Source organism: Drosophila miranda, assembly GCF_003369915.1.
Source record: "Drosophila miranda strain MSH22 chromosome Y unlocalized genomic scaffold, D.miranda_PacBio2.1 Contig_Y6_pilon, whole genome shotgun sequence".
NCBI classification, from domain to species: Eukaryota; Metazoa; Arthropoda; class Insecta; order Diptera; family Drosophilidae; genus Drosophila; species Drosophila miranda.
The window spans coordinates 293,663-318,627 of NW_022881651.1; the positions used below are offsets into that span (position 1 = coordinate 293,663).

At 51.7% G+C, this 24,965-nt stretch overlaps 2 protein-coding genes across 2 annotated transcripts; both read right to left on the minus strand.

The window, feature by feature from the left end:
• Positions 1-7,864: 7,864 nt before the first annotated feature.
• On the minus strand, positions 7,865-8,764 carry LOC117195123 (death-associated protein kinase related). Its single transcript, XM_033399775.1, has one exon. The coding sequence runs from the start codon at positions 8,738-8,740 to the stop codon at positions 7,880-7,882; it is 861 nt and encodes a 286-aa protein (XP_033255666.1). The 5' UTR covers positions 8,741-8,764; the 3' UTR covers positions 7,865-7,879.
• Positions 8,765-15,142: 6,378 nt separating this feature from the next.
• On the minus strand, positions 15,143-16,906 carry LOC117195163. The gene is made up of 3 exons (XM_033399803.1): positions 16,872-16,906; positions 16,652-16,790; positions 15,143-15,475 (listed from the first exon to the last, which is right to left on the minus strand). Exons 2-3 carry the CDS (start codon positions 16,743-16,745, stop codon positions 15,261-15,263), a joined length of 309 nt encoding a protein of 102 aa, XP_033255694.1. The 5' UTR covers positions 16,746-16,790; positions 16,872-16,906; the 3' UTR covers positions 15,143-15,260.
• Between the last annotated feature and the right edge of the window lie 8,059 nt (positions 16,907-24,965).

A 24,965-nucleotide genomic window follows, 5' to 3' on the forward strand; every position in this document is an offset into this window, starting at 1 on the left:
GTTACCCCAAAGAACCCATCCCCATTTCCGACCAGAGATCAGCCGTGGAAGCGAGCGCGTACTCCTTCTCAGTTAGCCGACCACCAGCTTCATCGTGCGAAGATTCTCTTCGTTACTCGTTACAGTAATAATTATTTTATTTGGCGCCCAACGTGGGGCCGAAAGTCCTGAAGGTCAGGGTTGACGTAATTGTAAACGTTACAAAGCGGAGTTACATTAACTTATATGGTTGTGTGTGACCCCAGCCAAACTTGACCCCGAAGCAGAAAAATTGTTGAGAAAGTCCATAACACCTGCGAGCAGTGCATAGTCATGCACTGGCTTAAGACTTTTGTTCCCTGTTTCCCACCCCCCTTCCTTAAAGCCTTCCTTTTTTCCTGGAATTGGATCCTGTGATGGTGGATGCTTATTCGTTTCCGATAACGTTTAGCCCGCATCGGAGTATGATCCATAACCCTTGTTCGATGGTAAGCTGCTCTGGAATCGATAATAGCTTCACCATAGCTTTATTGCCGAGCAGTATATGCCATAGCAGTGAAATCTAGATGGATTCACTGGTATGTGAAAGTTGGCTGGACACAGGGTTATTAGTGGAGTAAATCTACGACCTGCCGCTATACAGAAGCATATTAGTGAATACATTTGCCCGTATTCCTTGGAAATTGACAGGTACCTTGGGTAGCTTTGGTTCAGTTGTCGCCGGAGTCAGCTAGAAGAATCAAAATTATTTTTTGTTGCCGCTCAACTCGAATCGGGGTTATTAGGGTGCCTCCGTCTTTTGTTTCTCTCTCTACTTTCTAGTGATTGGTCTATTCGTGCGCCGATTTATACAGCAGGTTATCGCCGGCCGAACGTGGTACCCCTGGTGCTGGTGCGTTTCTTCGTGCTACGTTTCCGGCCCGGACCGATAAGGGCTGCGAAAAAGGTATAGGTCGTAGCACGCCGAGACTATTACAAACTCCCCGTAACCGCTTCGGTAATGTTTCCTCGATGGGCGGCTGACGAACACCGTCGTGATCCTGGTATGGGCACGCGGGCAAGAACGTCGTCCGTCCCTATGTTTAGGCGTTCGCCGCAGACAGGAAGGGGCCTAGAGCTACTACTTGGGTCACGATTGCCGAAGATACCTTTTCTTTATTTCCCCCTTTTTCGCTCTACCACGCATAGTTATTGGCAACCTTTCGGAGGGAAAGGGTTGCATGGTTTCCCCCAAAATCTCTCTATCAAAGATCGTTTTTTTTTGCTTTCCCCGTTATTATTGTTTCTTTTTTTGTTAATATTTGTCTGAACTAGATTTATAGGAACGTGCTTAAAGCTAGTTAATATATAGGATAACTTTACAATGCCGGTAGACCGAAGCCCGGATTATAGGATTCAGCCAAAAGAGAGCGAAACCTTTTGCTGTGTATGCACGCAAGAAGTCGAATACCCAGGCCAACTATTAGCTACCAGCTGTAACCATTATTTCCATCACACCTGCTTTAGTGCACGTTCAGGAAATAAGAAAGTCTGTCCAGTGTGCAGAACTGCGCTGAGCAAATCGACCCTTAATTTGGCAGAAGAACTAGAAGCAGCTCAAGCCTCAGGCAGCCAACCAGGGGCAGTTGCAGTGACCAGATCCCGTTCGAAAACACTTAAATCACAACAAAACCAATTATCCGCTGCCAATATGCAGAGTGGGGTCCGAAGTGTTAGCCAACCCGAAGGGCCTAGTGTGTCCGGTCCAATGGCCGCTCCAGATCGTCCTAGAGGCCAACCGCCAAACTCTGCGGCAGCAGTGGTGTCAGCTTCAGCAGCTCGAACGGGTCTGCCAGCCACGGACGCAGTGACAGCCGCACTAGCACAGCACACTCAAATGCTAGCTAACGCGATTGAAGCGGGGTTTCAAAGATTGTCGCTCCAGAATGCAGCTCCAGTTCCAACGGAAAGGGTACACCCAGCCCATAGGCAGTCCTCTCCCGTTAGGTCAAATCAATCCTTTGAGCAACTCTTTAGGTTATCCGCCAGGGAAAACGCAGCATTGCCAAACTCAGCGTCCGAGCGACCGACTAACTTGTCAGCCCCACCCGAGTCGCAGCAATCACAGCAGTTGCGCGCGGATCGGATTAGCCAGATAATCGCGAACTGGAAGTTGAGATTCTCAGGGCGCTCCTCTATGTCAATATATGATTTTTTGTATCGCGTCGAAGCTCTGACCAGCCAGACATTAGATAGCAATTTTGAATTGTTATCTCGCTACGCGAGCAACCTGTTCGAAGGAAGCGCGGGTGAATGGTACTGGAGGTATCATAAAAGCGTACCAAGAGTGCGCTGGATTGATCTCTGTATTGCTCTGAGATCGCAGTTTTCGGACGGCAGAACAGATTTAGAAATCAGAACCGCGATCACCCAGAGGAAGCAGAAAGTCAACGAACCGTTTGACAGTTTTTATGAGGCCATAGTGGCGCTTGCAGACAAGCTCGTGCAGCCGATGACCGAGCAGTCCTTGTTAGAGGTGTTGCGAGCAAATCTGCTCAATGAGATACAACATGAGATTTTATATGTGCCCATACCGAACATTGTGCAGTTGCGACAAGTGGTCCGCAAGCGTGAAAGGTTCATCGAAAATACTGCTAAGCCAATCCCGGCTACTCGACGATTTGTTCCTCGCAATCAGGTGAACGAAATGTCCATCCAGACAGAAGGTCTGGCAGAAGCCGATTCGGAAGAAGCTGACGCTTTTGATATCGACGCGATGACGCTTTCTTGCTGGAATTGCAATAAACAAGGCCACCGATATCAAGAGTGCGAAGCAGAGCGTAAAGTATTCTGTTATGGATGTGGTAAGCGGGACACATATAAACCATCGTGCCAAAAATGTAGCTCGTCAAAAAACGAGTTGGCGCGTGCACCGATATCGAGTGCACGCAAGTTAGTGTCGAAGGCAAAGAATACGGAGTAACCGGGGCTACGTCAAGCTCACTCCCCCTACCTCCTGACATGATAACGACCACTATGATACCAGTACAGGACGACGATCAGGAAACGACCCCTGCGCCTAGCAAAACTCGAGACCGTAAGCGTAGGAAGCTGTTCCGCACGCAGAGTAAAAATGCGCGCAGAGCATTATTAGCCTCTGTTATTAGTAATATCACTGACCTACGACCCTACGCCAATGTCACTCTGTTTGGCAAGACGATAAGTGGATTAATGGACACAGGCGCCTCAATCATTTGCCTTGGGGGTAAATTTCTAGAAGAGTTATCTCGAACAAACCCTGAGGATAAAGTTATCCCACCATCTTTGCGAAATGAGATTTTCATTTATCTCGACGACTTATTGGTGATTTTGGAGTCCTTCGAGCACATGTCCGTGTTGAAAGCGCTGGCCGACCGACTGTCTCAAGCTGGACTGACGATAAACGTAGAGAAGAGCAAATTTTGCCTGAAGGAAGTGAAATACCTGGGCCACGTGATAGGGTATGGGATGATACAAACGGATCCCGAAAAAGTTGCTGCTATTCGGGAGTTTCCAGTGCCACGATCGGTGAAGCAAGTGCGACGATTTTTGGGAACCACTGGATGGTACCATAAATTTATTAAAAACTATGCCGGAATTGCTGCCCCAATATCAGATACACTAAAGCAACGTCGATCGTTTGTATGGACCAACGAAGCGCAAAGGGCGTTTGAAAGTTTAAAAGACCAAATGTGCGAGGCACCAGTCCTACATGGCCCCGACTTTACCATTCCATTTGCCATTCATTGCGATGCCAGCCACACCGGAGTTGGCGGCGTGTTAATGCAAACGGATAGCGATGGTAATGACATCCCAATCGCATTCATGTCTCGCAAGCTGAATCAGTGTCAGCGAAACTATTCAGTCACGGAGAAAGAGTGCTTGGCAGCCATAATGTGTGTGAAGAAGTTTCGAGCTTATGTGGAAGGACACGAGTTCTCCATCCATACCGACCATGCATCATTGAAGTGGCTAATGTCACAATCGGACCTAAGTTCTAGATTGGCAAGATGGGCTCTCAAATTGCAGGGGTTCAACTTCAAAATTTTCCACCGCAAAGGTAGCCAAAATGTTGTCCCAGATGCTCTGTCGCGGGTGCACGCCGAAGATCTATCGGCATTCAGCTGCGATGGATTGGTAGACCTGCAGTCTGATTGCTTCAAGTCGGCAGAATATTTGGAACTAATTCGAAAAATTAAAGGCAACCAGACACAGATGCCAGACATTAAGGTGATCGATAATCTCATATATCGGCGAGCAGAACACGCGGCTGCTGATCAGATCGCTGACGACCTGTGTTGGAAGCTGTGGGTTCCAACGGAGCTGGTGTCCGATGTACTAAAACAGAGTCACGAACAGTCGCTAGCAGCTCATAGCGGCATTAATAAAACGTTGGAGAGAGTTCGACGTTATTATTATTGGCCAAGTTTAGTAACCGATGTGAGAGCGTTCATAAACAGCTGTTCGGTCTGCAAGTGCACCAAGTACCCGAATCGTTCGTTACGACCCCCATTAGCTCCAGTGAAGGAAACTCAACGAGTGTTTCAGAAGTTGTTTGTGGATTTCCTGGGTCCGTATCCACGAAGCAAATCCGGAAATATCGGTATCTTCGTTGTTTTGGACCATCTTTCAAAATATCCTTTTTTAAAACCCGTAAAGAAATTTACAGCGGAGGCGATAACTCGATTCATGGAAGAGGACCTATTCCATTGCTTCGGGGTACCCGAAGTGGTTGTGTCCGACAATGGAGTACAATTTAAGTCCCATCACTTCAATTCGCTGTTGAAAAAGTACAATGTGCAGCATTTTTATACGGCTGAGTACGCACCTCAAGCCAACGCATCGGAACGCGTTAACAGATCCGTTATTGCCGCCATTAAAGCTTACATCAAGCCAGATCAAACTAATTGGGATGAGCAGCTTAGTTCTATTAGTTGTGCCTTACGATCTAGTCTGCATTCAGCCCTAAACGACAGCCCCTATCGGGTTGCATTTGGACAGCACATGATCACCAATGGAGACACCTATCAGCTCTTACGAAATTTGCAGGTTTTAGAAGATCGTACCGTGAGTTTTGGCCGGGAAGATTCGTTTGATGTGATTCGAAAAACAGCCCAACGAACAATACAAAAACAACACCAACGAAACGAACAGCAGTACAACCTTCGAAGTCGTGAAGTGGCGTTCAAAGTTGGCCAGGAGGTCTACAGACGCAACTTTCAGCAGAGCAATTTCGTTAAAGGTTTCAGCGCAAAACTAGCTCCTACTTTTGTAAAAGCTAGAATAAAACGTAGGCTTGGTCACAGTTATTACGAGTTGGAAGATCCCCAAGGTAGACTTATCGGAAAATACCACGCTAAAGACATAAAGCAGTGACCATCCTAATACAGGTTAACGGTATTCCTCCAAGCGTCTATCACCCTTTGATGTGATTAACACCAAAGTGTGATCTTGGCCGGGGGATTTGTAGTGGTCGCTTGTCGGGCGGATAGGAAAGCATATTTGTGTTCTTCGCCTGAAAGTATGCCCGATGGTATTTGTACAATTTATATATTTATGTATATTATATATATAAATATATTTATATATATTATATTATTAATACAAGTATATATCACACCTCACCGAGATACTTATTAATTATTAAGTTTAGTCCCCATAGTTAGTGTATAGTTAGGTTGGCTTAATTTCTTGTTGTGGTGTTACATGTTAAATGTTCCTGGTCGTGTGGGGGCTAGCGCCATCTAGGGTTGATATTAAGAATATGCTTAAAAACGAACAAAAATCTCCCCACCATGTCCATAACCATTCAAGGTGAATGGCGAAGGATCGTGCAAAGGCAGATCCGGAGAACAAAATTTTTGTTGGTCAGTAGATCCGCCCAAATCTTTCTTTCTCCTCGTGGCCGTACAAGCATTCAGTTGCGCGGTGAGAAAAAAAAATAATAAAAATAAAATTAAACCGCCGTAAATAACCGTGGTGTGAAACCAAAGTGCACTCGATCGGGAAAAAAGAACCCAAGAAAGCAGATTGGGCTCTAATCGAAAACGTGAGTACCGGCCTTCGACAGTGCTAGGAGCCTCGAAGTTAGATTTTCCGACTTTTTCTGTAGTTTCCGCTTGGAGGTGAGCAGCCCCAACACAAAAAAAAAAAAAAAAAACCCCTGGAGAAAGAAGGAATTAGCACCTCAACCCCATCCCCCTATTTTCGCAGTGCCAGTTCCAACCGGGTAAATATGTGCATGGAGTAACTGTTAGAAAAAGTAGCCTGATCAGTATTTTCAAATTCCACATTAGAATCGGCACTTAGTTTGGGAATTATCCAAAAGCTGCAGCCCGAGCTTTAAGCCCCCACACTACGAACCAGCTGATCCACCAAGTCGCGGGCAGTGAACTTTGGCTGCGCGAGACGAGGACAGCCGTCTGAACGGGCTTAGTGCGGCGAAGTGGCGTAACCGTTTCGCATTCAAAACCGGGCCAAGAAACGGAAACCGGTGCTTGCAGTCAGCGTAGGACCGACCACTTAAATGTTCCTACCGGGCGGGAAAAAATAGTGCACCACGTGTGTACATAACCTCCCGGCGACCCCTAGTGGTATCGCCTCTCTTGTTCTTCTCGTGATTCGGCCTTACTGTTCCAAACGTTTATTTAAAGTGCAGTGGAGGCCAGCGTTTGTCTTATGTGCACGTTAGTGTCATTATGTAGGCTGAATGAAAACTGTAAGAGATGTGCTCACATACATATGTATACACCGCCCACTGAAAGCCACTGAGGCCAGTAATATCCCACCGTGACTCGCATTCCCTTGAACCTCGCAGTCCGTTGATATGTCTGTTTTTGTGTAGTTGGATATACTTAGTGTTAATTGTAACAGAAAAAAAAACCAGAAAAAAAACCCACCAACACATGGAAAGTTTGAAAATGCATTTGATAAAAGCTTAAAAGTTTGAGCTTAAAAGCGTCCGCTCGTCCGGGTCCCCTCCGCGAGCTTATGCCATGCAGCACGCGCTGTACGATTTTGTTTTTGGTTTGCAGGTAAAAGTTTAATGCACCCACACACAGACACACGCCCAGCTACGAAAGATCTTTCGCCGCGGGAACACAAACAAAAACCAACTACTCCCTGAAGCCGATGTGCTGGGACATGTGTACCTATATTGCGCTATAGTATTATCTTTCTATCTAAGGAAAAATCATTAGTTTATATCGCACTATAAAATATCGTATATGCACTTATAACTATTTACACTTATCGTATTTATTTATCTAAATATTCCCTAGTAATAATAGCTATATCTCTTGTGACGCTTTTCGTTCCTCCTTTTGTCCATTTAGCCTTGTCTTGGAGTTATCGGTTAGTGTTTCTTTTTTCTTGTAACATGAATATAGTATCTGAATATAGTTTCTAATAAAATGATTGTTAAGATGAATATGTGCTAGACGTTACCGCAGTTGGGGGAACCATGCCGCTCGTGAGCGAAATAGGATGACCAATACCGGACACTCCAGGGATCCTGATATTATTATTGGCTCTTTCAGGATCATGGTAGGGTGGGCGTGGCACGACTCCGTGCCAGCAAAACAGAGATGTCCGCCGCGGTGGTAGATCCCTACTCCTTCTCTGCACTATCTTTGCCCCACTATACTTTCCGTACCCCTAACGATCCTTTCCTTGTCTGTCCCCCTCCCATTACCAAAAAGAGTACGCGAATTTTAATAAAATAATACCAGCAGGAGCGAAGCAACCTAACTGGAGGGTTACCCCAAAGAACCCATCCCCATTTCCGACCAGAGATCAGCCGTGGAAGCGAGCGCGTACTCCTTCTCAGTTAGCCGACCACCAGCTTCATCGTGCGAAGATTCTCTTCGTTACTCGTTACACGTTACACGGCACTCATGCGATCGTTTGGCTTAATTCGCAATGCGCGGCGTATGAAATCGATGGCCACTGGCGAGACGCCACCGAATAGGTTGTCCGGAAAGGTGAGCGCACACTGCGAGATATTGAGGAAGGTCTCCTGCTTGGTGTTCCCGCCAAAGGGCGAGAAGCCGGAGAGCAAGACATAGGTGAGAACGCCCACGGACCAGATGTCCGTCAGCAGGGAGAGTGGCTCGTACTGGAGCACCTCGGGGGCCACGTAGTCGGGTGTGCCGGCCATCTCGCGGACATTGATGCCCTCGCACACAACGCGCGAGATCCCAAAGTCACAGAGCTTGAGGCCATCTTCTATACGCTCGCCGGCGAGCAAAATGTTCTGTGGCTTGAGGTCCAGGTGGGCAATGGATCGGTCGTGGAGAAACTTGAGAGCCTTCAGCACCTCTCGCATGCAGTGGCGGGCCTGGGCCTCTGTCAGGCACTCCTCGTTGTCCAGTATGGTCTGCAGCTCGCCACCAGTGGCCAGTTCCAGCAGCAGGGCTGTGTCCGAACGGGTCTCGTGCACCGCATTCAGATTGACAATGTTCTCCTCGCCCTCGCAGAGTATTAGGACGGCGATCTCGTGTTTGATCTCCTTGTCGCTGCTCTGTGCGCGTCGGCGTCGCTTCAAGAACTTTGCCGCGAAATGGGAGCCCGTGTTCTTGTGAATGGCACGGCGAACGGCGGCGAATTTGCCCCTGGCAAACGGCGTCTGTTCCACCTCGTAGATCTCGTTGATGTCATGCGACACGAGCAATCCGTTAAAGCGTTCGGCATCTACATCCAAAAGGCCATCGCCTATGGGAAAGATTCCCTTTTCGGTAAACATGATCTATCGATCTGTGCCGTGTCGCCATTGACGTTTTTTTTCTGTGTTTCCCTGTTTTCTTTTTGTGGTGTCTGTCGTGTGCCGTGCCGTGCCGTGCCGCCCTTCCTCCACCACACCCATTACTTACCTTGACAAACTTTTGCTCCCGTCCACATCACAAACCAAAAAGAGAATAAAAGTGCCAATAAATACATTAAACACAAACACACACACACAAGAGACTTTTCAATTAAAAAACAACAAACAGGCAGCAGATCGCCAACACACAAACCAACAGCCAGCCATGACCAGAGGAATGGCCAGACGAGGGTCAACCAGACGACACAGCGACGGTGGCAGAGCGGCCCGCAGAGGCGCCCTAGCAGCAGCAGCCAACAACACCAACACCAACACCGCCAATAGCAGCAGCAGCAGCAGAGCCCTCGGCGCAAGCGCCAACACCAACGCCCCAGCCAATGCAGAGCGCCGACGCCACAGCCTTCCATCGAGTGAGTACCCAGCCATTGCCATGGCCGATATATCCACGGCCACAGCCACTCCCCCCTCGAGACCCGTCACAAAAACCGCGCCAACCACAAAGGGAAAGGCCGAAAAGACGCCGCTCTCACTGCCACTTTTCCCGCCTCTCACGCTCTTGGACGCACAAAACTGTTCAGGAGTAACGGGAGAGGGAGAAGACGGAGGAGAGCCGGCAAGCCGACGCGCATGAGCGGAGCGCCAAAACGGCCAACGGGCAGCCACACACACACACACACGACCGGATCGAACCTGTTGCGTGTCGAACCTGGTTCGAGCTCGAGCAGAGGGTCGATCCGAGCCATAGCCCAGCCTGCTCCAATGCCACAAATCCCACCAACATCAAAACGACGCCGCGCCCTCATCGACAGTGGGAGTGACGATGAGGGTGAGGGTGAGAGGAAGCAGGCTAGACGACGGGGCCGCCATCACCAGCAGCGGCAGCAAACAAAAAACACAAATACAAACACCAACACCGTCACCGCCACTCACACCAGCACCATCGCCAATACCAACACCAACACAACTACTGCCACTCCCAATACACACACCCTTGCCATTGCCAATGACATCCGGCACGGCGAGTTTGGGCATCAGCCTGTGGAGGACAGAGGCTTGAGGATCCTCATCCGAGGTCTTCCCCATTCCACGCCCTCTGACTGGTTCCGGGACTGTATGCAGGCCGAGGGGTACACGGTCCGGTTCACCGATCGATTCGATCGCAGCCGCCAATACAACCTCTTCGAGGCTGAGATCGCCCCCAAACCGGACCGTGGTCAATTCGATGTGTTGAAGCTGCGACGCCTGGGTGGGAGGCCCGTCACGGTTGAGAGACTTAGAGTCTCCCGTGACCCTGCCCAGTGCCATCGATGTCAGGTGTTTGGCCACACCCGCGCATATTGTAGACGAGCTGCTGTCTGCATGAAATGCGCGGGTGGACATCAGACGACGGAGTGCAGCAAGCCAAGGGCCGTCAATCCCAAATGCGCCAACTGCCAAGGCGCCCACATCAGCGCCTACAAGGGCTGCAGCGCCTACAAGGCAGCCAGGCAGCGGCTCCTGGCCCACAGGGTCGCTGTCCAGGAGCATCGACGGAAGCAGCAGCAGCCTCAGCCACTACGGCAACAGCCACAGCAAATGCAGCAGCCAATACAGCAGCAACAGCCAGCACATCGTCTCTAGCAGCCATCACAACGTCAGTTGCAGCAGCAGCCACCCACACAGCCACTCCACCCACAGCTGCAGCAGCAACGCCAACGCGGTCCGGGTCGGCAGCATCGGCAACAGCTACAGCATCGCGACCAACATCCCCAGCCACTGGCCGAGGGGCGCCAACACCACAGGGTCCTGTCGATGCAGCCGATCCCAAATCGTGCTCCGACGCCACGCCAACCCCAGCTACAGCAGCAGCCAGGCGCCCAGTGCGATGGGAGCTGTGCCCATATCCTGAAAAGATATGCCGTAAAAATTAAAGAGCTGGAGGATAAGCTGGCAGCAATTTTGACGAAACTGACAAACCTGCTGCAGGCAAGGGACGAGAGCACGGGAGGAGTGCCGCCACTTCAGACAAAAACAGCAGCAGCAGCATCCACACAGCCATCACCACGACCAACTGCAAATACGCACTATGACGCCGCAGCCATATCGGACTCCGAATCCGATATGGACTGCGAAGCAATTGACGACGAACATGACGACGAATGGACCGACCACGATCCATTCGACGATCTGGAGGGTCTGGGCCAAGTGTGGAGGGCCCAAATCGAATACTCACCCGCAAACGTCTCTTACGCCAACACAAATCAGACAAGGGTCGCCAGCAACAACATCCAAATCAACGAAAGGCACCTGCAAATAAACGCAAATTAAAATCAAAAAGCCAAAACAAACACCTCCTCACCTGAGTGGCCGGACCAGCAGCCATTCAAAACGCAACTACAAATTGACGACGAACGTGGCCGAGGAGGCCAGGCCAATCCACCTGACAGCGCATCCTGGGTGGCCGGACCAGCAGCCACTTGGATGCGGCCAATCAACAATTAAAATCGACAACGCATCCTGGTGGCCGGACCAGTTCGCCACTTGGATGCGGCCAATAACTCCGACCAATGCCAACACGATGACAATGCAGTTGGGTGGCCGGACCAGTGCCCCTCGAGTGCAGCAGCCAACACTAACCAACAGACAGATGCAACGTGGGCGGCCGGATCAGAGCCGCTTGCCATCAAGACCATCATTGCCCACGATGCACGCCAATACTCACAACCAGCCAATAAACAACACACAGGGGGACAACAGAGCCGGCCGGTATACAGCGTAATGTTCGCATTGCGTTTGTTATGCCGGCCGGTGCTTCGTTGTAGTTGTCCTCCTGTTAGAAATAAAATAAATATAATTAATATGTTTATATCTGTGTAAATGTATGTCAATTATCGTTTATTTTACCTTGTCTGCATCAATGTTCTTGTTGTAGATGTCAATCCTGTTGTTTTTTGTAGTTTTTGCATGTCCGTAGATAGTTTGTCCATAGTTTTAGTTACTAGCCTGTGATATTAGGAATAAGTTTTTGTAAATTAATGTAGTTTTTCTCTAGTTAATTGTATATTATTAGTAGTTTTCTGATTAGTTTTATTACCTTTTTCCTCTTCTTCCCCACCTATCTGCCATTCCCATATTTCCCCTGACATGTGGTATTACTAAAAATACCACGCAAATACCAGACTTGACCGATAACACACCAAAAAAGCCAATACAAATTCAAATTGCATTTCTCAATGCCCAGTGTGTTATCGGTCGCAACTTCGGCAATTATGCCCAGCCAATTCCTCACCCACCCCCCACCCACATCAAATGCCACTAAATGCCAAATGAAGCTGAGCAGGAATAAAATGAACACTGCCATCCTTCGCCACTCAGCCAAATGCCCCAACAATGCCAATACAACCGCCCACAAGATGCTATGCGGTCGACTCTTCGGAGCGTCTCTCGCCCGGATCGTAAGATCCGGAAGTTGAAAGTATCCGGGCGGTTATACGGGAGCAGGCAAACTTTCCCCTTCCCATCCCATTCCATCCTTGAGAACAGAGCCGCTAATTCACACAGCACAGAGAAACATTAGACACGGGCCATTGCCCAACAACAACACACACAGCCACTGAAACAGAAGGCCGTTCAAATCTTCCATTGCCTACTTATCGGTGCTGCTGCCCTCGGACTACTTTCATCTCACTGAATATTGGGGTGAGTGAAAGTGGAACCGGGGGTGAGAGCACCGGTAAGTGACGACCGGCGATCGGGCCTTTCGAGTTGAGGGGGAGAGTGTGGGAGTTGGCGGACATGTGAGAGTTCCACCATGAACCTCGTCCGCCACTCTCATCTCGTCCACCCGCTCGAGAGGTCGCGATCGTCGGACGTATATAAATTGAACCATCGCCGCCGCCATTAAAATAAAATAAAATCGCAAGTTTGTTTGTTCGTTGCCATCAGTGTTGCCCGTGTCGTTTTTCGGTTTGACTGTTTTGTCGTTTATCGTTTGGCGTGTCATTTGTGCTCTGGTGCCAAAAAATAAAGACAGTGAAGGCCAGACGACGCCAAGCCAAGCCAGGCAGCAGCCATTTTGTGTCGCCCCCCCCCCCCCCACACCATTCGCCGCTGTACATGACCATTCCAAACGCGGAAAAGTGCTCCTCGCCAATCCACCACGCTCCAGCCCTTCCTTCACCCCACCCACTACTATCTCCGACAAGCTTTAGTTCCTGTGCCACTACAAACATCACAAACATCACAAACTAAAAGAGATAACTGTGATAGACAAGAAAAAAAGAGAACGAAGGTGCCAATAAATACATTAAATACAAACACACACAAGAGACTTTTCAATTAAAGAACAACAAACAGGCAGCAGATCGCCAACACACAAACCAACAGCCAGCCATGACCAGAGGAATGGCCAGACGAGGGACAACCAGACGACACAGCGACGGCGGCAGAGCGGCCCGCAGAGGCGCCCTAGCAGCAGCAGCAGCAGCAGCAGCAGCAGCAGCCAACAACACCAACACAAACACCGCCAATAGCAGCAGCAGCAGCAGAGCCCTCGGCGCAGGCGCCAACACCAACGCCCCAGCCAATGCAGAGCGCCGACGCCACAGCCTCCCATCGAGTGAGTACCCAGCCATTGCCATGGCCGATATATCCACGGCCACAGCCACTCCCCCTCGAGACACATCACAAAAACCGCGCCAAACGCAAAGGGAAGGGCCGATGGGACGCCGCTCTCGCTGCCGCTTTTCCCGCCTCTCACGCTCTCGGACATACAAAACCGTTCGGGAGTAACGGGAGAGGGAGAAGACGGAGGAGAGCCGGCTAGCCGACGCGCAAGAGCGGAGCGCCAAAACGGCCAACGGGCCGCCACACACACACACACGACCGGATCGAACCCGTTGCGTGTCGAACTTGGTTCGAGTTCGAGCAGCGGGTCGATCCGAGCCATAGCCCAGTCAGCACCAATACTACGACAAACAGCAGCAACTACACAACCACAATCACAATCACAGCCAATCCCACCAACACCAAAACGACGCCGCGCCCTCATCGACAGTGGGAGCGAAGATGAGGATGAGGGTGAGAGGAAGCAGGCCAGAAGACGGGGCCGCCATCACCAGCAGCGGCAGCAGCGGCCGCCAATTAGGAAGCCGAAGAAGAAAAGGCAGACAATGGAGGAGCTGGAGGCTATTGTCCAGGAGCAGCTGAGGCAGCACGAGCTGAGGGAGCAACAGCAGAAGCAGCAGAAACGGACGGCACATGCAGCCAACACCAACACAGTTGCCGATCCTGCCACTATGCCGCAATCTGCACAGCCAACACATGCCCCTGCCCCTGCCCCTGCCCCTGCCACTACTATAATTGCCAATAGCCAGACCCACAGCCATCACCAACATCGACAACAGCCAATACATAGACAATCACCAGCCATTCACACAGACAATACCACAATTAACAATAGAGATAATAATGACGCCAATACAAATACAAATACACCCGCCAATACAAACACCAACACCACCACCGCCATCACCATCACAAACACCCCTGCCACTACCACCGACGATGACATCCGGCACGGCGAATTCGGGCATCAGCCCAGCCAGTAACGTGGCTTGAGGATCCTCATCCGAGGACTCTCCCACTCCACGCCGCCGGATTGGATTCGCAGCAGCATGCTGAATGAGGGGTTCACGGTTCGGTTTGTAAGGGTGATCACCGATCGATTCGATCGCAGCCGTCAATACAACCTATTCGAGGCTGAGATCGCCCCCAAACCGGACCGTGGCCAATACGAGGTGTTGAAGCTGCGACGCCTGGGTGGGAGGCCCATCACGGTTGAGAGACTTGGAGTCTCCCGTGACCCTGCCCAGTGCCATCGATGTCAGGTGTTTGGCCACACCCGCGCATATTGTAGACGCGCTGCAGTTTGCATGAAATGCGCGGGCGGGCACCTGACGACGGAGTGCAGCAAGCCAAGGGCCGTCAATCCCAAATGCGCCAACTGCCAGGGCCAGCACATCAGCTCATACAAAGGATGCCCATCCTACAAGGCAGCCAGGCAGAGGCTCGTGGCCCACAGGGTCGCCAGGGAGGAGGAGCGTCGCAGACAGCAGCCACAGCCAATGCAAACAGCGACACCAGCCAATACAACGTCGCCAGCAGCAGCCACATCCACAGCCACTCCATAATCCGCAGCAGCAACGCCAACACCAACCGGATCGGCAGCATCGGCAGCAGCATCGGTATGGCGACCAACATCCCCAGACATCGACCAGGGGGCGCCCACACCAGAGGGTCCAGCCGATGCAGCCGATCGCGAATGATGCTCCGACGCCACGCCAACACCAGGAGCAGCAGCGGCCAGACGCCCAGTGTGATGGCAGCTGCGCTCAAAACCTGCAATTGTACGTACAGCGTATAACAGAGTTGGAAAGGAGGATCGAACGGATGGCAGAGCAGCTCACCAGATTGGCTGCAGCAGCAGCAGCAGCGGTTCCAATAGCCGCCAATACAGCAGCAGCAGTGGCCATATCGGACGGTGAGCCGGATATGGACATGGACGACGACAGCCAATGGACCGATGAAGAGCCTTATGAGGACCTAGGTAGGTTTCTAAATGGAGAATCCAGTGGCGACTCCGAAAGCGACGGAGCAGAAGTTTAATGCCAATAAAACCTAAAAATAGAAAAAAAACGAGGGGGAACGTTGTGAGTTGCTGCGGACACCGCAACTCTACGGTTATACCCGATACTAAGTCAGTATAACTCTCCTCCGGCAGACGCCGCTAATATTAAACGACACGACAAAGAGTGCGTGCGAGAGAGACAGAAAATCAGTCTGAGCGTGACGTCGGGCGCTGCGTAGCCACTGAAAATTGATTTCTTGCTTTTGGCTACAAAAATGATCCGATCTGATCCAGATTCAGCAATCTGATAGATATGGTCATTATCTATGATTCTGCGTTTTTAGTTTTCTCGAATGTGCAATATTGTGGATGCAACAGATTTTCGTCTTTTGTGGGGGCGAAAAGGGGTGGGGCGAAATTCTGAGATATACGTTTTATAGTGAGATCTAACAGAAGTGCGGATACCAAATTTGGTTACTCTAGCCTTAATAGTCTCTGAGATTTGTGGATGCCCCAGATTTTCGTCCTTTGCGGGGGCGGAAGGGGGTGTGGCGAAATTTGGACACGAAACGGTCAAGGTCCGATATCACAGGAGTGTGGATACCAAATTTGGTTGCTCTGGCTCTTATAGGTTCTGAGATCCTTGAACTCATATTTTGCAATTGACAAAACCGACCATGAAACCTGTGTGCTAGTGAGAGACAGAGCGAGAAAGAATGAAATTGTTTTCTTGATTCTGGCTATAATAATTATACGATCTAGTTGACACTTAACACTCTAGAACATATAGTCATCCTCTACGATTCTGCGTTTTTGGTTTTATCGTATCTTTAAAAATGTGGATGCCACAGATTTTCGTCTTTTGTGGGGGCGGAAGTGGGCGGGGCGAAGTTTTGAAATATTTTTGAAGCAGTGACATATCACAGAAGTCTGGACCCAAAACATCGTTGCTCTAGCTCTTATAGTCTTTGAGCACTAGGCGCTGAAAGGGACGGACGGACGGACGGACGGACGGACAGACGGACAGACAGACAGGGCTCAATCGACTCGGCTATTGATGCTGATCAAGAATATATATACTTTATGGGGTCGGTAATGATTCCTTCTGGACGTTACACACATCCACTTTTACCACAAATCTAATATACCCCAATACTCATTTTGAGTATCGGGTATAATTAAACACAATTAACAACAATCTGCAAATGACCAACAAACATACTCACCTGCTATTAAACCGACAGAGCTGCCCCTCCAGCAGCTGCCTCGCCACTCCTGGAACTCTCTTGAGGCATAATGGGCGTAATTTGGAGGCCTCATCAGCAGCACTGCCGTCAATTCCAACAGAAGTCCAGAGGCCAGCCACTAAAATACAAAGGAAAACAGTCAATACACGCCAACACGAAAAAAAAAAAAAACGCCCAAAACACACAAAAACACACGTACCTGCCAATCACCAGACAGAGCTGCCCCCACAGCAGCTGCCTCGCCATGAACATCATCAATTTTCTGCCAAAGGGGCGGAAAAGGAGGCCTTTTTTGAACCGATAACGAACGTGGCCGAGGAGGCCAGGCCAACTCTGCTGACAACGCATCCTGGTGGCCGGACCAGCAGCCACTCGGATGCGGCCAATCCGGGCGGTTATACGGGAGCAGGCATTTATCCCCCCCCCCCCCCCCCCCCCCCCCCCCCCTCATCCTATCACATCCCCCAACAACAGAGCAGCCACTACACACAGCACAAACATAAGACACTGGCCGCTAACCAACGACAACGACAACACACACAGCCACTAAAACAAACGGCTATTCCAATTCTCCATTGCCTACTTATCGATGCTGCTGCCCTCGGACCACTTTCATCTCACTCAATATTGGGGTGAGTGAAAGTGGATCCGGGGGTGAGAGCACCGGTAAATGACGATCGGCGATCGGGTCTTTCGAGTTGAGGGGGAGAGTATGGGAGTTGGCGGACATGTGAGAGTTCCACCATGAACCTCGTCCGCCACTCTCATCTCGTCCACCCGCTCGAGAGGTCGCGATCGTCGGACGTGCCAGAACCGTTTCGTGTCGTGTCGCTTTTTTCGTTGTTTTGTGCCGTGTCGCCATTGACGTTTTCTTTTTCTGTGTTGCCCTGTTTTCTTTTGTGGTGTCTGTTGTGTACCGTGCCGTGCCGTGCCGCCCTTCCTCCACCACACCCATTAATTACCTTGACAAACTTTTGTTCCCGTCCACATCATAAAACAAAAAAGAATAAAAGTGCCAATAAATACTTTAAACACAAACACACACACACAAGAGACTTTTCAATTAAAAACAACAAACAGGCAGCAGATCGCCAACACACAAACCAACAGCCAGCCATGACCAGAGGAATGGCCAGACGAGGGTCAACCAGACGCCACAGCGACGGCGGCAGAGCGGCCCGCAGAGGCGCCCTAGCAGCAGCAGCAGCAGCCAACAACACCAACACAAACACCGCCAATAGCAGCAGCAGCAGCAGAGCCCTCGGCGCAGGCGCCACCACCAACGCGCCAGCCAAAGCACAGCGCCGACGCCACAGCCATCCATCGAGTGAGTACCCAGCCATTGCCATGGCCGATATAGCCACGGCCACAGCCACTCCCCCCTCGAGACCCGTCACAAAAACCGCGCCAACCACAAAGGGAAAGGCCGAAAAGACGCCGCTCTCACTGCCACTTTTCCCGCCTCTCACGCTCTTGGACGCACAAAACTGTTCAGGAGTAACGGGAGAGGGAGAAGACGGAGGAGAGCCGGCAAGCCGACGCGCAAGAGCGGGGCGCCAAAACGGCCACCGGGCCGCCACACACACACACACGACCGGATCGAACCTGTTGCGAGTCGAACCTGGTTCGAGCTCGAGCAGCGGGTCGATCCGAGCCATAGCCCAGCCTACACAAATGCCACCAATCCCACCAACACCAAAACGACGCCGCGCCCTCATCGACAGTGGGAGCGAAGATGAGGATGAGGGAGAGAGGAAGCAGGCCAGGCATGAGAGACGGGTGTGACCCAGTGGAGCGGCAACAGGCGCCAGCATCTGTGTCTTCGTTGGAAATGGCAGCTGTTGGTTCGGATTGGCGTGACGTCACGGCCATGGTCAGGCGGCAGCGTCATCAAAGAAGGCCTCCTTTTCCATCCCTTTGGCAGGAAATTGTCATTGTTGATGGCGAGGCAGCTTCTTGATGGTCAGCTCTGTCTGGTGATTGGCAGGTACGTGTGATTTTTGTGTGTTTTGGCCGTTTTTCGTTGTTGTCCGTATTGACGTCTCTTTCCTTTGTTGCAGTGGCTGTCTCTGGATCGACGATTGGGCACATCAATAGGCGCCGCCCGATCGCATGCTTTCGCGTGCGCTGGCGATTTGGGCCCTCCACACTTGGCCCAGACCCTCCAGATCGTCGAATGGATCGTGGTCGGTCCACTCGTCGTCATCATCGTCATTAATTGCTTCGCAGTCCATATCGGGTTCGGATTCCGATATGGCTGCGGCGTCAAAGTGCGTATTTGGTGCTGGTCGTGGTGATGGCTGTGTGGATGCTGCTGCTGCTGTTGTTGTCCGTTGTGGCGGCACTCCTCCCGTGCTCTCGTCCCTTGCCTGCAGCAGGTTTGTCAGTTTCGTTGAAATTGCTGCCAGTTTTTCTTCCAGCTCTCTAATTTTACCGGCATATCTTTTCAGATTATGGGCACAGCTCCCATCGCACTGGGCGCCTGGCTGCTGCTGTAGCTGGGGTTGGCGTGGCGTCGGAGCACGATTTGGGATCGGCTGCATCGGCTGGACCCTTTGGTATTGGCGCCCCTCGGCCAGTGGCTGGGGATGTTGGTCGCGATGCTGTAGCTGTTGCCGATACTGCCGACCCGGACCGCGTTGGCGTTGCTGCTGCGGCTGTGAGTGGAGTGGCTGTGTGGGTGGCTGCTGCTGCAACTGTCGCTGTAGTGGCTGCTGGTGACGTTGTGGTGGCTGCTGGATACGATGTGCTGGCTGTTGCTGCTGTATTGGCTGCTGCATTGGCTGTGGCTGTTGCCGTATTGGCTGAGGCTGCTGCTGCTGCCGTCGATGCTCCTGGACAGCGACCCTGTGGGCCAGAAGCCGCTGCCTGGCTGCCTTGTAGGCTCTGCAGCCCTTGTAGGCGCTGATGTGCTGGCCCTGGCAGTTGGCGCACTTGGGAGCAACGTTCCTTGGCTTGCTGCACTCCGTCGTCAGGTGTCCACCCGCGCATTTCATGCAAACTGCAGCGCGTCTACAATATGCGCGGGTGTGGCCAAACACCTGACATCGATGGCACTGGGCAGAGTCACGGGAGACTCCAAGTCTCTCAACCGTGACGGGCCTCCCACCCAGGCGTCGCAGCTTCAACACCCCGCATTGGCCACGGTCCGGTTTGGGGGCGATCTCAGCCTCAAAGAGATTGAATTGGCGGCTGTGATCGAATCGATCGGTGATTGCCCTTACAAACCGAACCGTGAACCCCTCGTTCAGCATACTGCTGCGAATCCAATCCGGCGGCATGGAGTGGGAGAGTCCTCGGATGAGGATCCTCAAGCCACGTTCCTGGCTGGGCTGATGCCCGAATTCGCCGTGCCGGATGTCATCGTCGGTGGTAGTGGCAGGGGTGTTTGTGATGGTGATGGCGGTGGTGGTGTTGGTATTGGTCTTGGCAGGTGTATTTGTAATTGTAATTGCGTTGGCGTCATTATTTGTATTGATATTGTCAGTATTGTCTATGTGAATGGCTGGTGATTGTCTATGTATTGGCCTTTGTCGATGTTGGTGATGGCTGTGGGTCTGGCTATTGGCATTTATAGTAGTGGCAGGGGCATGGGCAGGGGCAGGGGCATGTGTTCGCTGTGCAGATTGCGGCATAGTGGCAGGAGCGGCAACTTGGTGTTGGTGTTGGCTGTATTTGTTGTCCGTTTCTGCTGCCTCTGTTGTTGCTGCCGCAGCTCGTGCTGCCTCAACTGCTCCCGGACAATAGCCTCTAGCTCCTCCAGTGTCTGCCTTTTCTTCTTCGGCTTCCCAATTGGCGGCCGCTGCTGCCGCTGCTAATGATGGCGGCCCCGTCGTCTGGCCTGCTTCCTCTCACCCTCACCCTCATCGTCACTCCCACTGTCGATGAGGGCGCGGCGTCGTTTTGGTGTTGGTGGGATTGGCTGTGATTGTGGTTGTGATTGTGGTGGTGTAGTTGCTGCTGTTTGTCGTAGGATTGGTGCTGACTGGGCTATGGCTCGGATCGACCCGCTGCTCGAACTCGAACCAAGTTCGACACGCAACGGGTTCGATCCGGTCGTGTGTGTGTGTGTGGCGTCCCGTTGGCCGTTTTGGCGCTCCGCTCTTGCGCGTCGGCTAGCCGGCTCTCCTCCGTCTTCTCCCTCTCCCGTTACTCCCGAACGGTTTTGTATGTCCGAGAGCGTGAGAGGCGGGAAAAGCGGCAGCGAGAGCGGCGTCCCATCGGCCCTTCCCTTTGCGCTTGGCGCGGTTTTTGTGATGTGTCTCGAGGGGGGAGTGGCTGTGGCCGTGGATATATCGGCCATGGCAATGGCTGGGTACTCACTCGATGGAAGGCTGTGGCGTCGGCGCTCTGCATTGGCTGGGGCGTTGGTTTTGGCGCCTGCGCCGAGGGCTCTGCTGCTGCTGCTGCTATTGGCGGTGTTTGTGTTGGTGTTGTTGGCTGCTGCTGCTGCTGCTAGGGCGCCTCTGCGGGCCGCTCTGCCGCCGTCGCTGTGTCGTCTGGTTGTCCCTCGTCTGGCCATTCCTCTGGTCATGGCTGGCTGTTGGTTTGTGTGTTGGCGATCTGCTGCCTGTTTGTTGTTCTTTAATTGAAAAGTCTCTTGTGTGTGTTTGTATTTAATGTATTTATTGGCACCTTAGTTCCCTTTTTTTCTTGTCTATCACAGTTATCTCTTTTAGTTTGTGATGTTTGTGATGTTTGTAGTGGCACAGGAACTAAAGCTTGTCGGAGATAGTAGTGGGTGGGGTGAAGGAAGGGCTGGAGCGTGGTGGATTGGCGAGGAGCACTTTTCCGCGTTTGGAATGGTCATGTGCAGCGGCGAATGGTGAGGGGGGGGGGGGGGGGGGGGGGGCGACACAAAATGGCTGCTGCCTGGCTTGGCTTGGCGTCGTCTGGCCTTCACTGTCTTTATTTTTTGGCACCAGAGCACAAATGACACGGCAAACGATAAACGACAAAACATTCAAAACGACAAACGACACGGGCAACACTGATGGCAACGGACAAACAAACTTGCGATTTTATTTTATTTTAATGGCGGCGGCGATGGTTCAATTTATATACGTCCGACGATCGCGACCTCTCGAGCGGGTGGACGAGATGAGAGTGGCGGACGAGGTTCATGGTGGAACTCTCACATGTCCGCCAACTCCCTCACTCCCACGCCGGTCGTCACTTACCGGTGCTCTCACCCCCGGTTCCACTTTCACTCACCCCAATATTCAGTGAGATGAAAGTAGTCCGAGGGCAGCAGCACCGATAAGTAGGCAATGGAAGATTTGAACGGCCTTCTGTTTCAGTGGCTGTGTGTGTTGTTGTTGGGCAATGGCCCGTGTCTAATGTTTCTCTGTGCTGTGTGAATTGGCTGCTCTGTTGTCAAGGATGGGATGGGATGGGAAGGGGAAAGTTTGCCTGCTCCCGTATAACCGCCCGGATACTTTCAACTTCCGGATCTTACGATCCGGGCGCGAGACGCTCCGAAGAGTCGACCGCATAGCATCTTGTGGGCGGCTGTATTGGCATTGTTGGGGCATTTGGCTGAGTGGCGAAGGATGGCAGTGTTCATTTTATTCCTGCTCAGCCTCATTTGGCATTTAGTGGCATTTGAAGTGGGTGGGGGGTGGGTGAGGAATTGGCTGGGCATAATTGCCGAAGTTGCGACCGATAACACACTGGGCATTGAGAAATGCAATTTGAATTTGTATTGGCTTTTTTGGTGTGTTATCGGTCAAGTCTGGTATTTGCGTGGTATTTTTAGTAATACCACATGTCAGGGGAAATATGGGAATGGCAGATAGGTGGGGAAGAAGAGGAAAAAGGTAATAAAACTAATCAGAAAACTACTAATAATATACAATTAACTACAGAAAAACTACATTAATTTACAAAAACTTATTCCTAATATCACAGGCTAGTAACTAAAACTATGGACAAACTATCTACGGACATGCAAAAACTACAAAAAACAACAGGATTGACATCTACAACAAGAACATTGATGCAGACAAGGTAAAATAAACGATAATTGACATACATTTACACACATATAAACATATTAATTATATTTATTTTATTTCTAACAGGAGGACAACTACAACGAAGCACCGGCCGGCATAACAAACGCAATGCGAACATTACGCTGTATACCAGCCGGCTCTGTTGTCCCCCTGTGTGTTGTTTATTGGCTGGTTGTGAGTATTGGCGTGCATCGTGGGCAATGATGGTCTTGATGGCAAGCGGCTCTGATCCGGCCGCCCACGTTGCATCTGTCTGTTGGTTAGTGTTGGCTGCTGCACTCGAGGGGCACTGGTCCGGCCACCCAACTGCATTGTCATCGTGTTGGCATTGGCATCGGTGTGTGATGGCAATGGTCGGAGTTATTGGCCGCATCCAAGTGGCGAACTGGTCCGGCCACCAGGATGCGTTGTCGATTTTAATTGTTGATTGGCCGCATCCAAGTGGCTGCTGGTCCGGCCACCCAGGATGCGCTGTCAGGTGGATTGGCCTGGCCTCCTCGGCCACGTTCTTCGTCAATTTGTAGTTGCGTTTTGAATGGCTGCTGGTCCGGCCACTCAGGTGAGGAGGTGTTTGTTTTGGCTTTTTGATTTTAATTTGCGTTTATTTGCAGGTGCCTTTCGTTGATTTGGATGTTGTTGCTGGCGACCCTTGTCTGATTTGTGTTGGCGTAAGAGACGTTTGCGGGTGAGTATTCGTGTTTATCGGCAGCCTCTCTCCTGTTTCACCTTCTTTTGCAGGATTTGCTGGCGTCCGGCGCCTCAACACCGGGCCATCCCGCCCTCACATAATTGGCATGAGAGACGGGTGCGACCCAGCGGAGCGGCAACAGACGCCAGCATCTGCGTCGTCGTTGGAATGGCTGTTGTCTGATTGGAGTGGCGTGACGTCATTGTGATGGTCGGTGGCAGCGTCATCAGAAAGGGGCCTCATATTCCTCCCATTTGGCAGGAAATTGTTGATGTTGATGGCGAGGCAGCTTCTTGTTGGTCAGCTCTGTCTGGTGATTGGCAGGTAAGTGTGGATTTTGTGTGTTTTGGCCGTTTTTCGTTGTTGTCCGTATTGACGTCTTTTTTCCTTTGTTGCAGTGGCTGTCTCTGGATCAACGATTGGGCGCATTAACAGGCACCACCCGATCGCATGCTTTCGCGTGCGCTGGCGATTTGGGCCCTCCACACTTGGCCCAGACCCTCCAGATCGTCGAATGGATCGTGGTCGGTCCATTCGTCGTCATGTTCGTCGTCAATTGCTTCGCAGTCCATATCGGATTCGGAGTCCGATATGGCTGCGGCGTCATGGTGCGTATTTGCAGTTGGTCGTGGTGATGGCTGTGTGGATGCTGCTGCTGCTGTTTTTGTCTGAAGTGGCGGCACTCCTCCCGTGCTCTCGTCCCTTGCCTGCAGCAGGTTTGTCAATTTCGTCAAAATTGCTGACGGCTTATCCTCCAGCTCTTTAATTTTTACGGCATATCTTTTCAGGATATGGGCACAGCTCCCATCGCACTGGGCGCCTGGCTGCTGCTGTAGCTGGGGTTGGCGTGGCGTCGGAGCACGATTTGGGATCGGCTGCATCGACAGGACCCTGTGGTGTTGGCGCCCCTCGGCCAGTGGCTGGGGATGTTGGTCGCGATGCTGTAGCTGTTGCCGATGCTGCCGACCCGGACCGCGTTGGCGTTGCTGCTGCGGCTGTGGGTGGAGTGGCTGTGTGGGTGGCTGCTGCTGCAACTGTCGCTGTAGTGGCTGCTGGTGACGTTGTGATGGCTGCTGGAGACGATGTGCTGGCTGTTGCTGCTGTATTGGCTGCTGCATTTGCTGTGGCTGTTGCCGTAGTGGCTGAGGCTGCTGCTGCTGCCGTCGATGCTCCTGGACAGCGACCCTGTGGGCCAGGAGCCGCTGCCTGGCTGCCTTGTAGGCGCTGCAGCCCTTGTAGGCGCTGATGTGGGCGCCCTGGCAGTTGGCGCATTTGGGATTGACGGCCCTTGGCTTGCTGCACTCCGTCGTCTGATGTCCACCCGCGCATTTCATGCAGACAGCAGCTCGTCTACAATATGCGCGGGTGTGGCCAAACACCTGACATCGATGGCACTGGGCAGGGTCACTGGGAGACTCCAAGTCTCTCAACCGTGACGGGCCTCCCACCCAGGCGTCGCAGCTTCAACACATCGAATTGACCACGGTCCGGTTTGGGGGCGATCTCAGCCTCGAAGAGGTTGTATTGGCGGCTGCGATCGAATCGATCGGTGATCGCCCGAGTAAACCGGACCGTGTACCCCTCGGCC

Coding starts and splice junctions, on each gene's coding strand:
- LOC117195163 (XM_033399803.1), bottom strand. CDS start 16,745: ATGAGGCCTCCAAATTACGCCCATTATGCCTCAAGAGAGTTCCAGGAG. Junction 15,476..16,651: donor CTCTGTCGGTTTAATAGCAG/GTGAGTATGTTT, acceptor TTCTATTTTTAG/GTTTTATTGGCATTAAACTT.
- LOC117195123 (XM_033399775.1), bottom strand. CDS start 8,740: ATGTTTACCGAAAAGGGAATCTTTCCCATAGGCGATGGCCTTTTGGAT.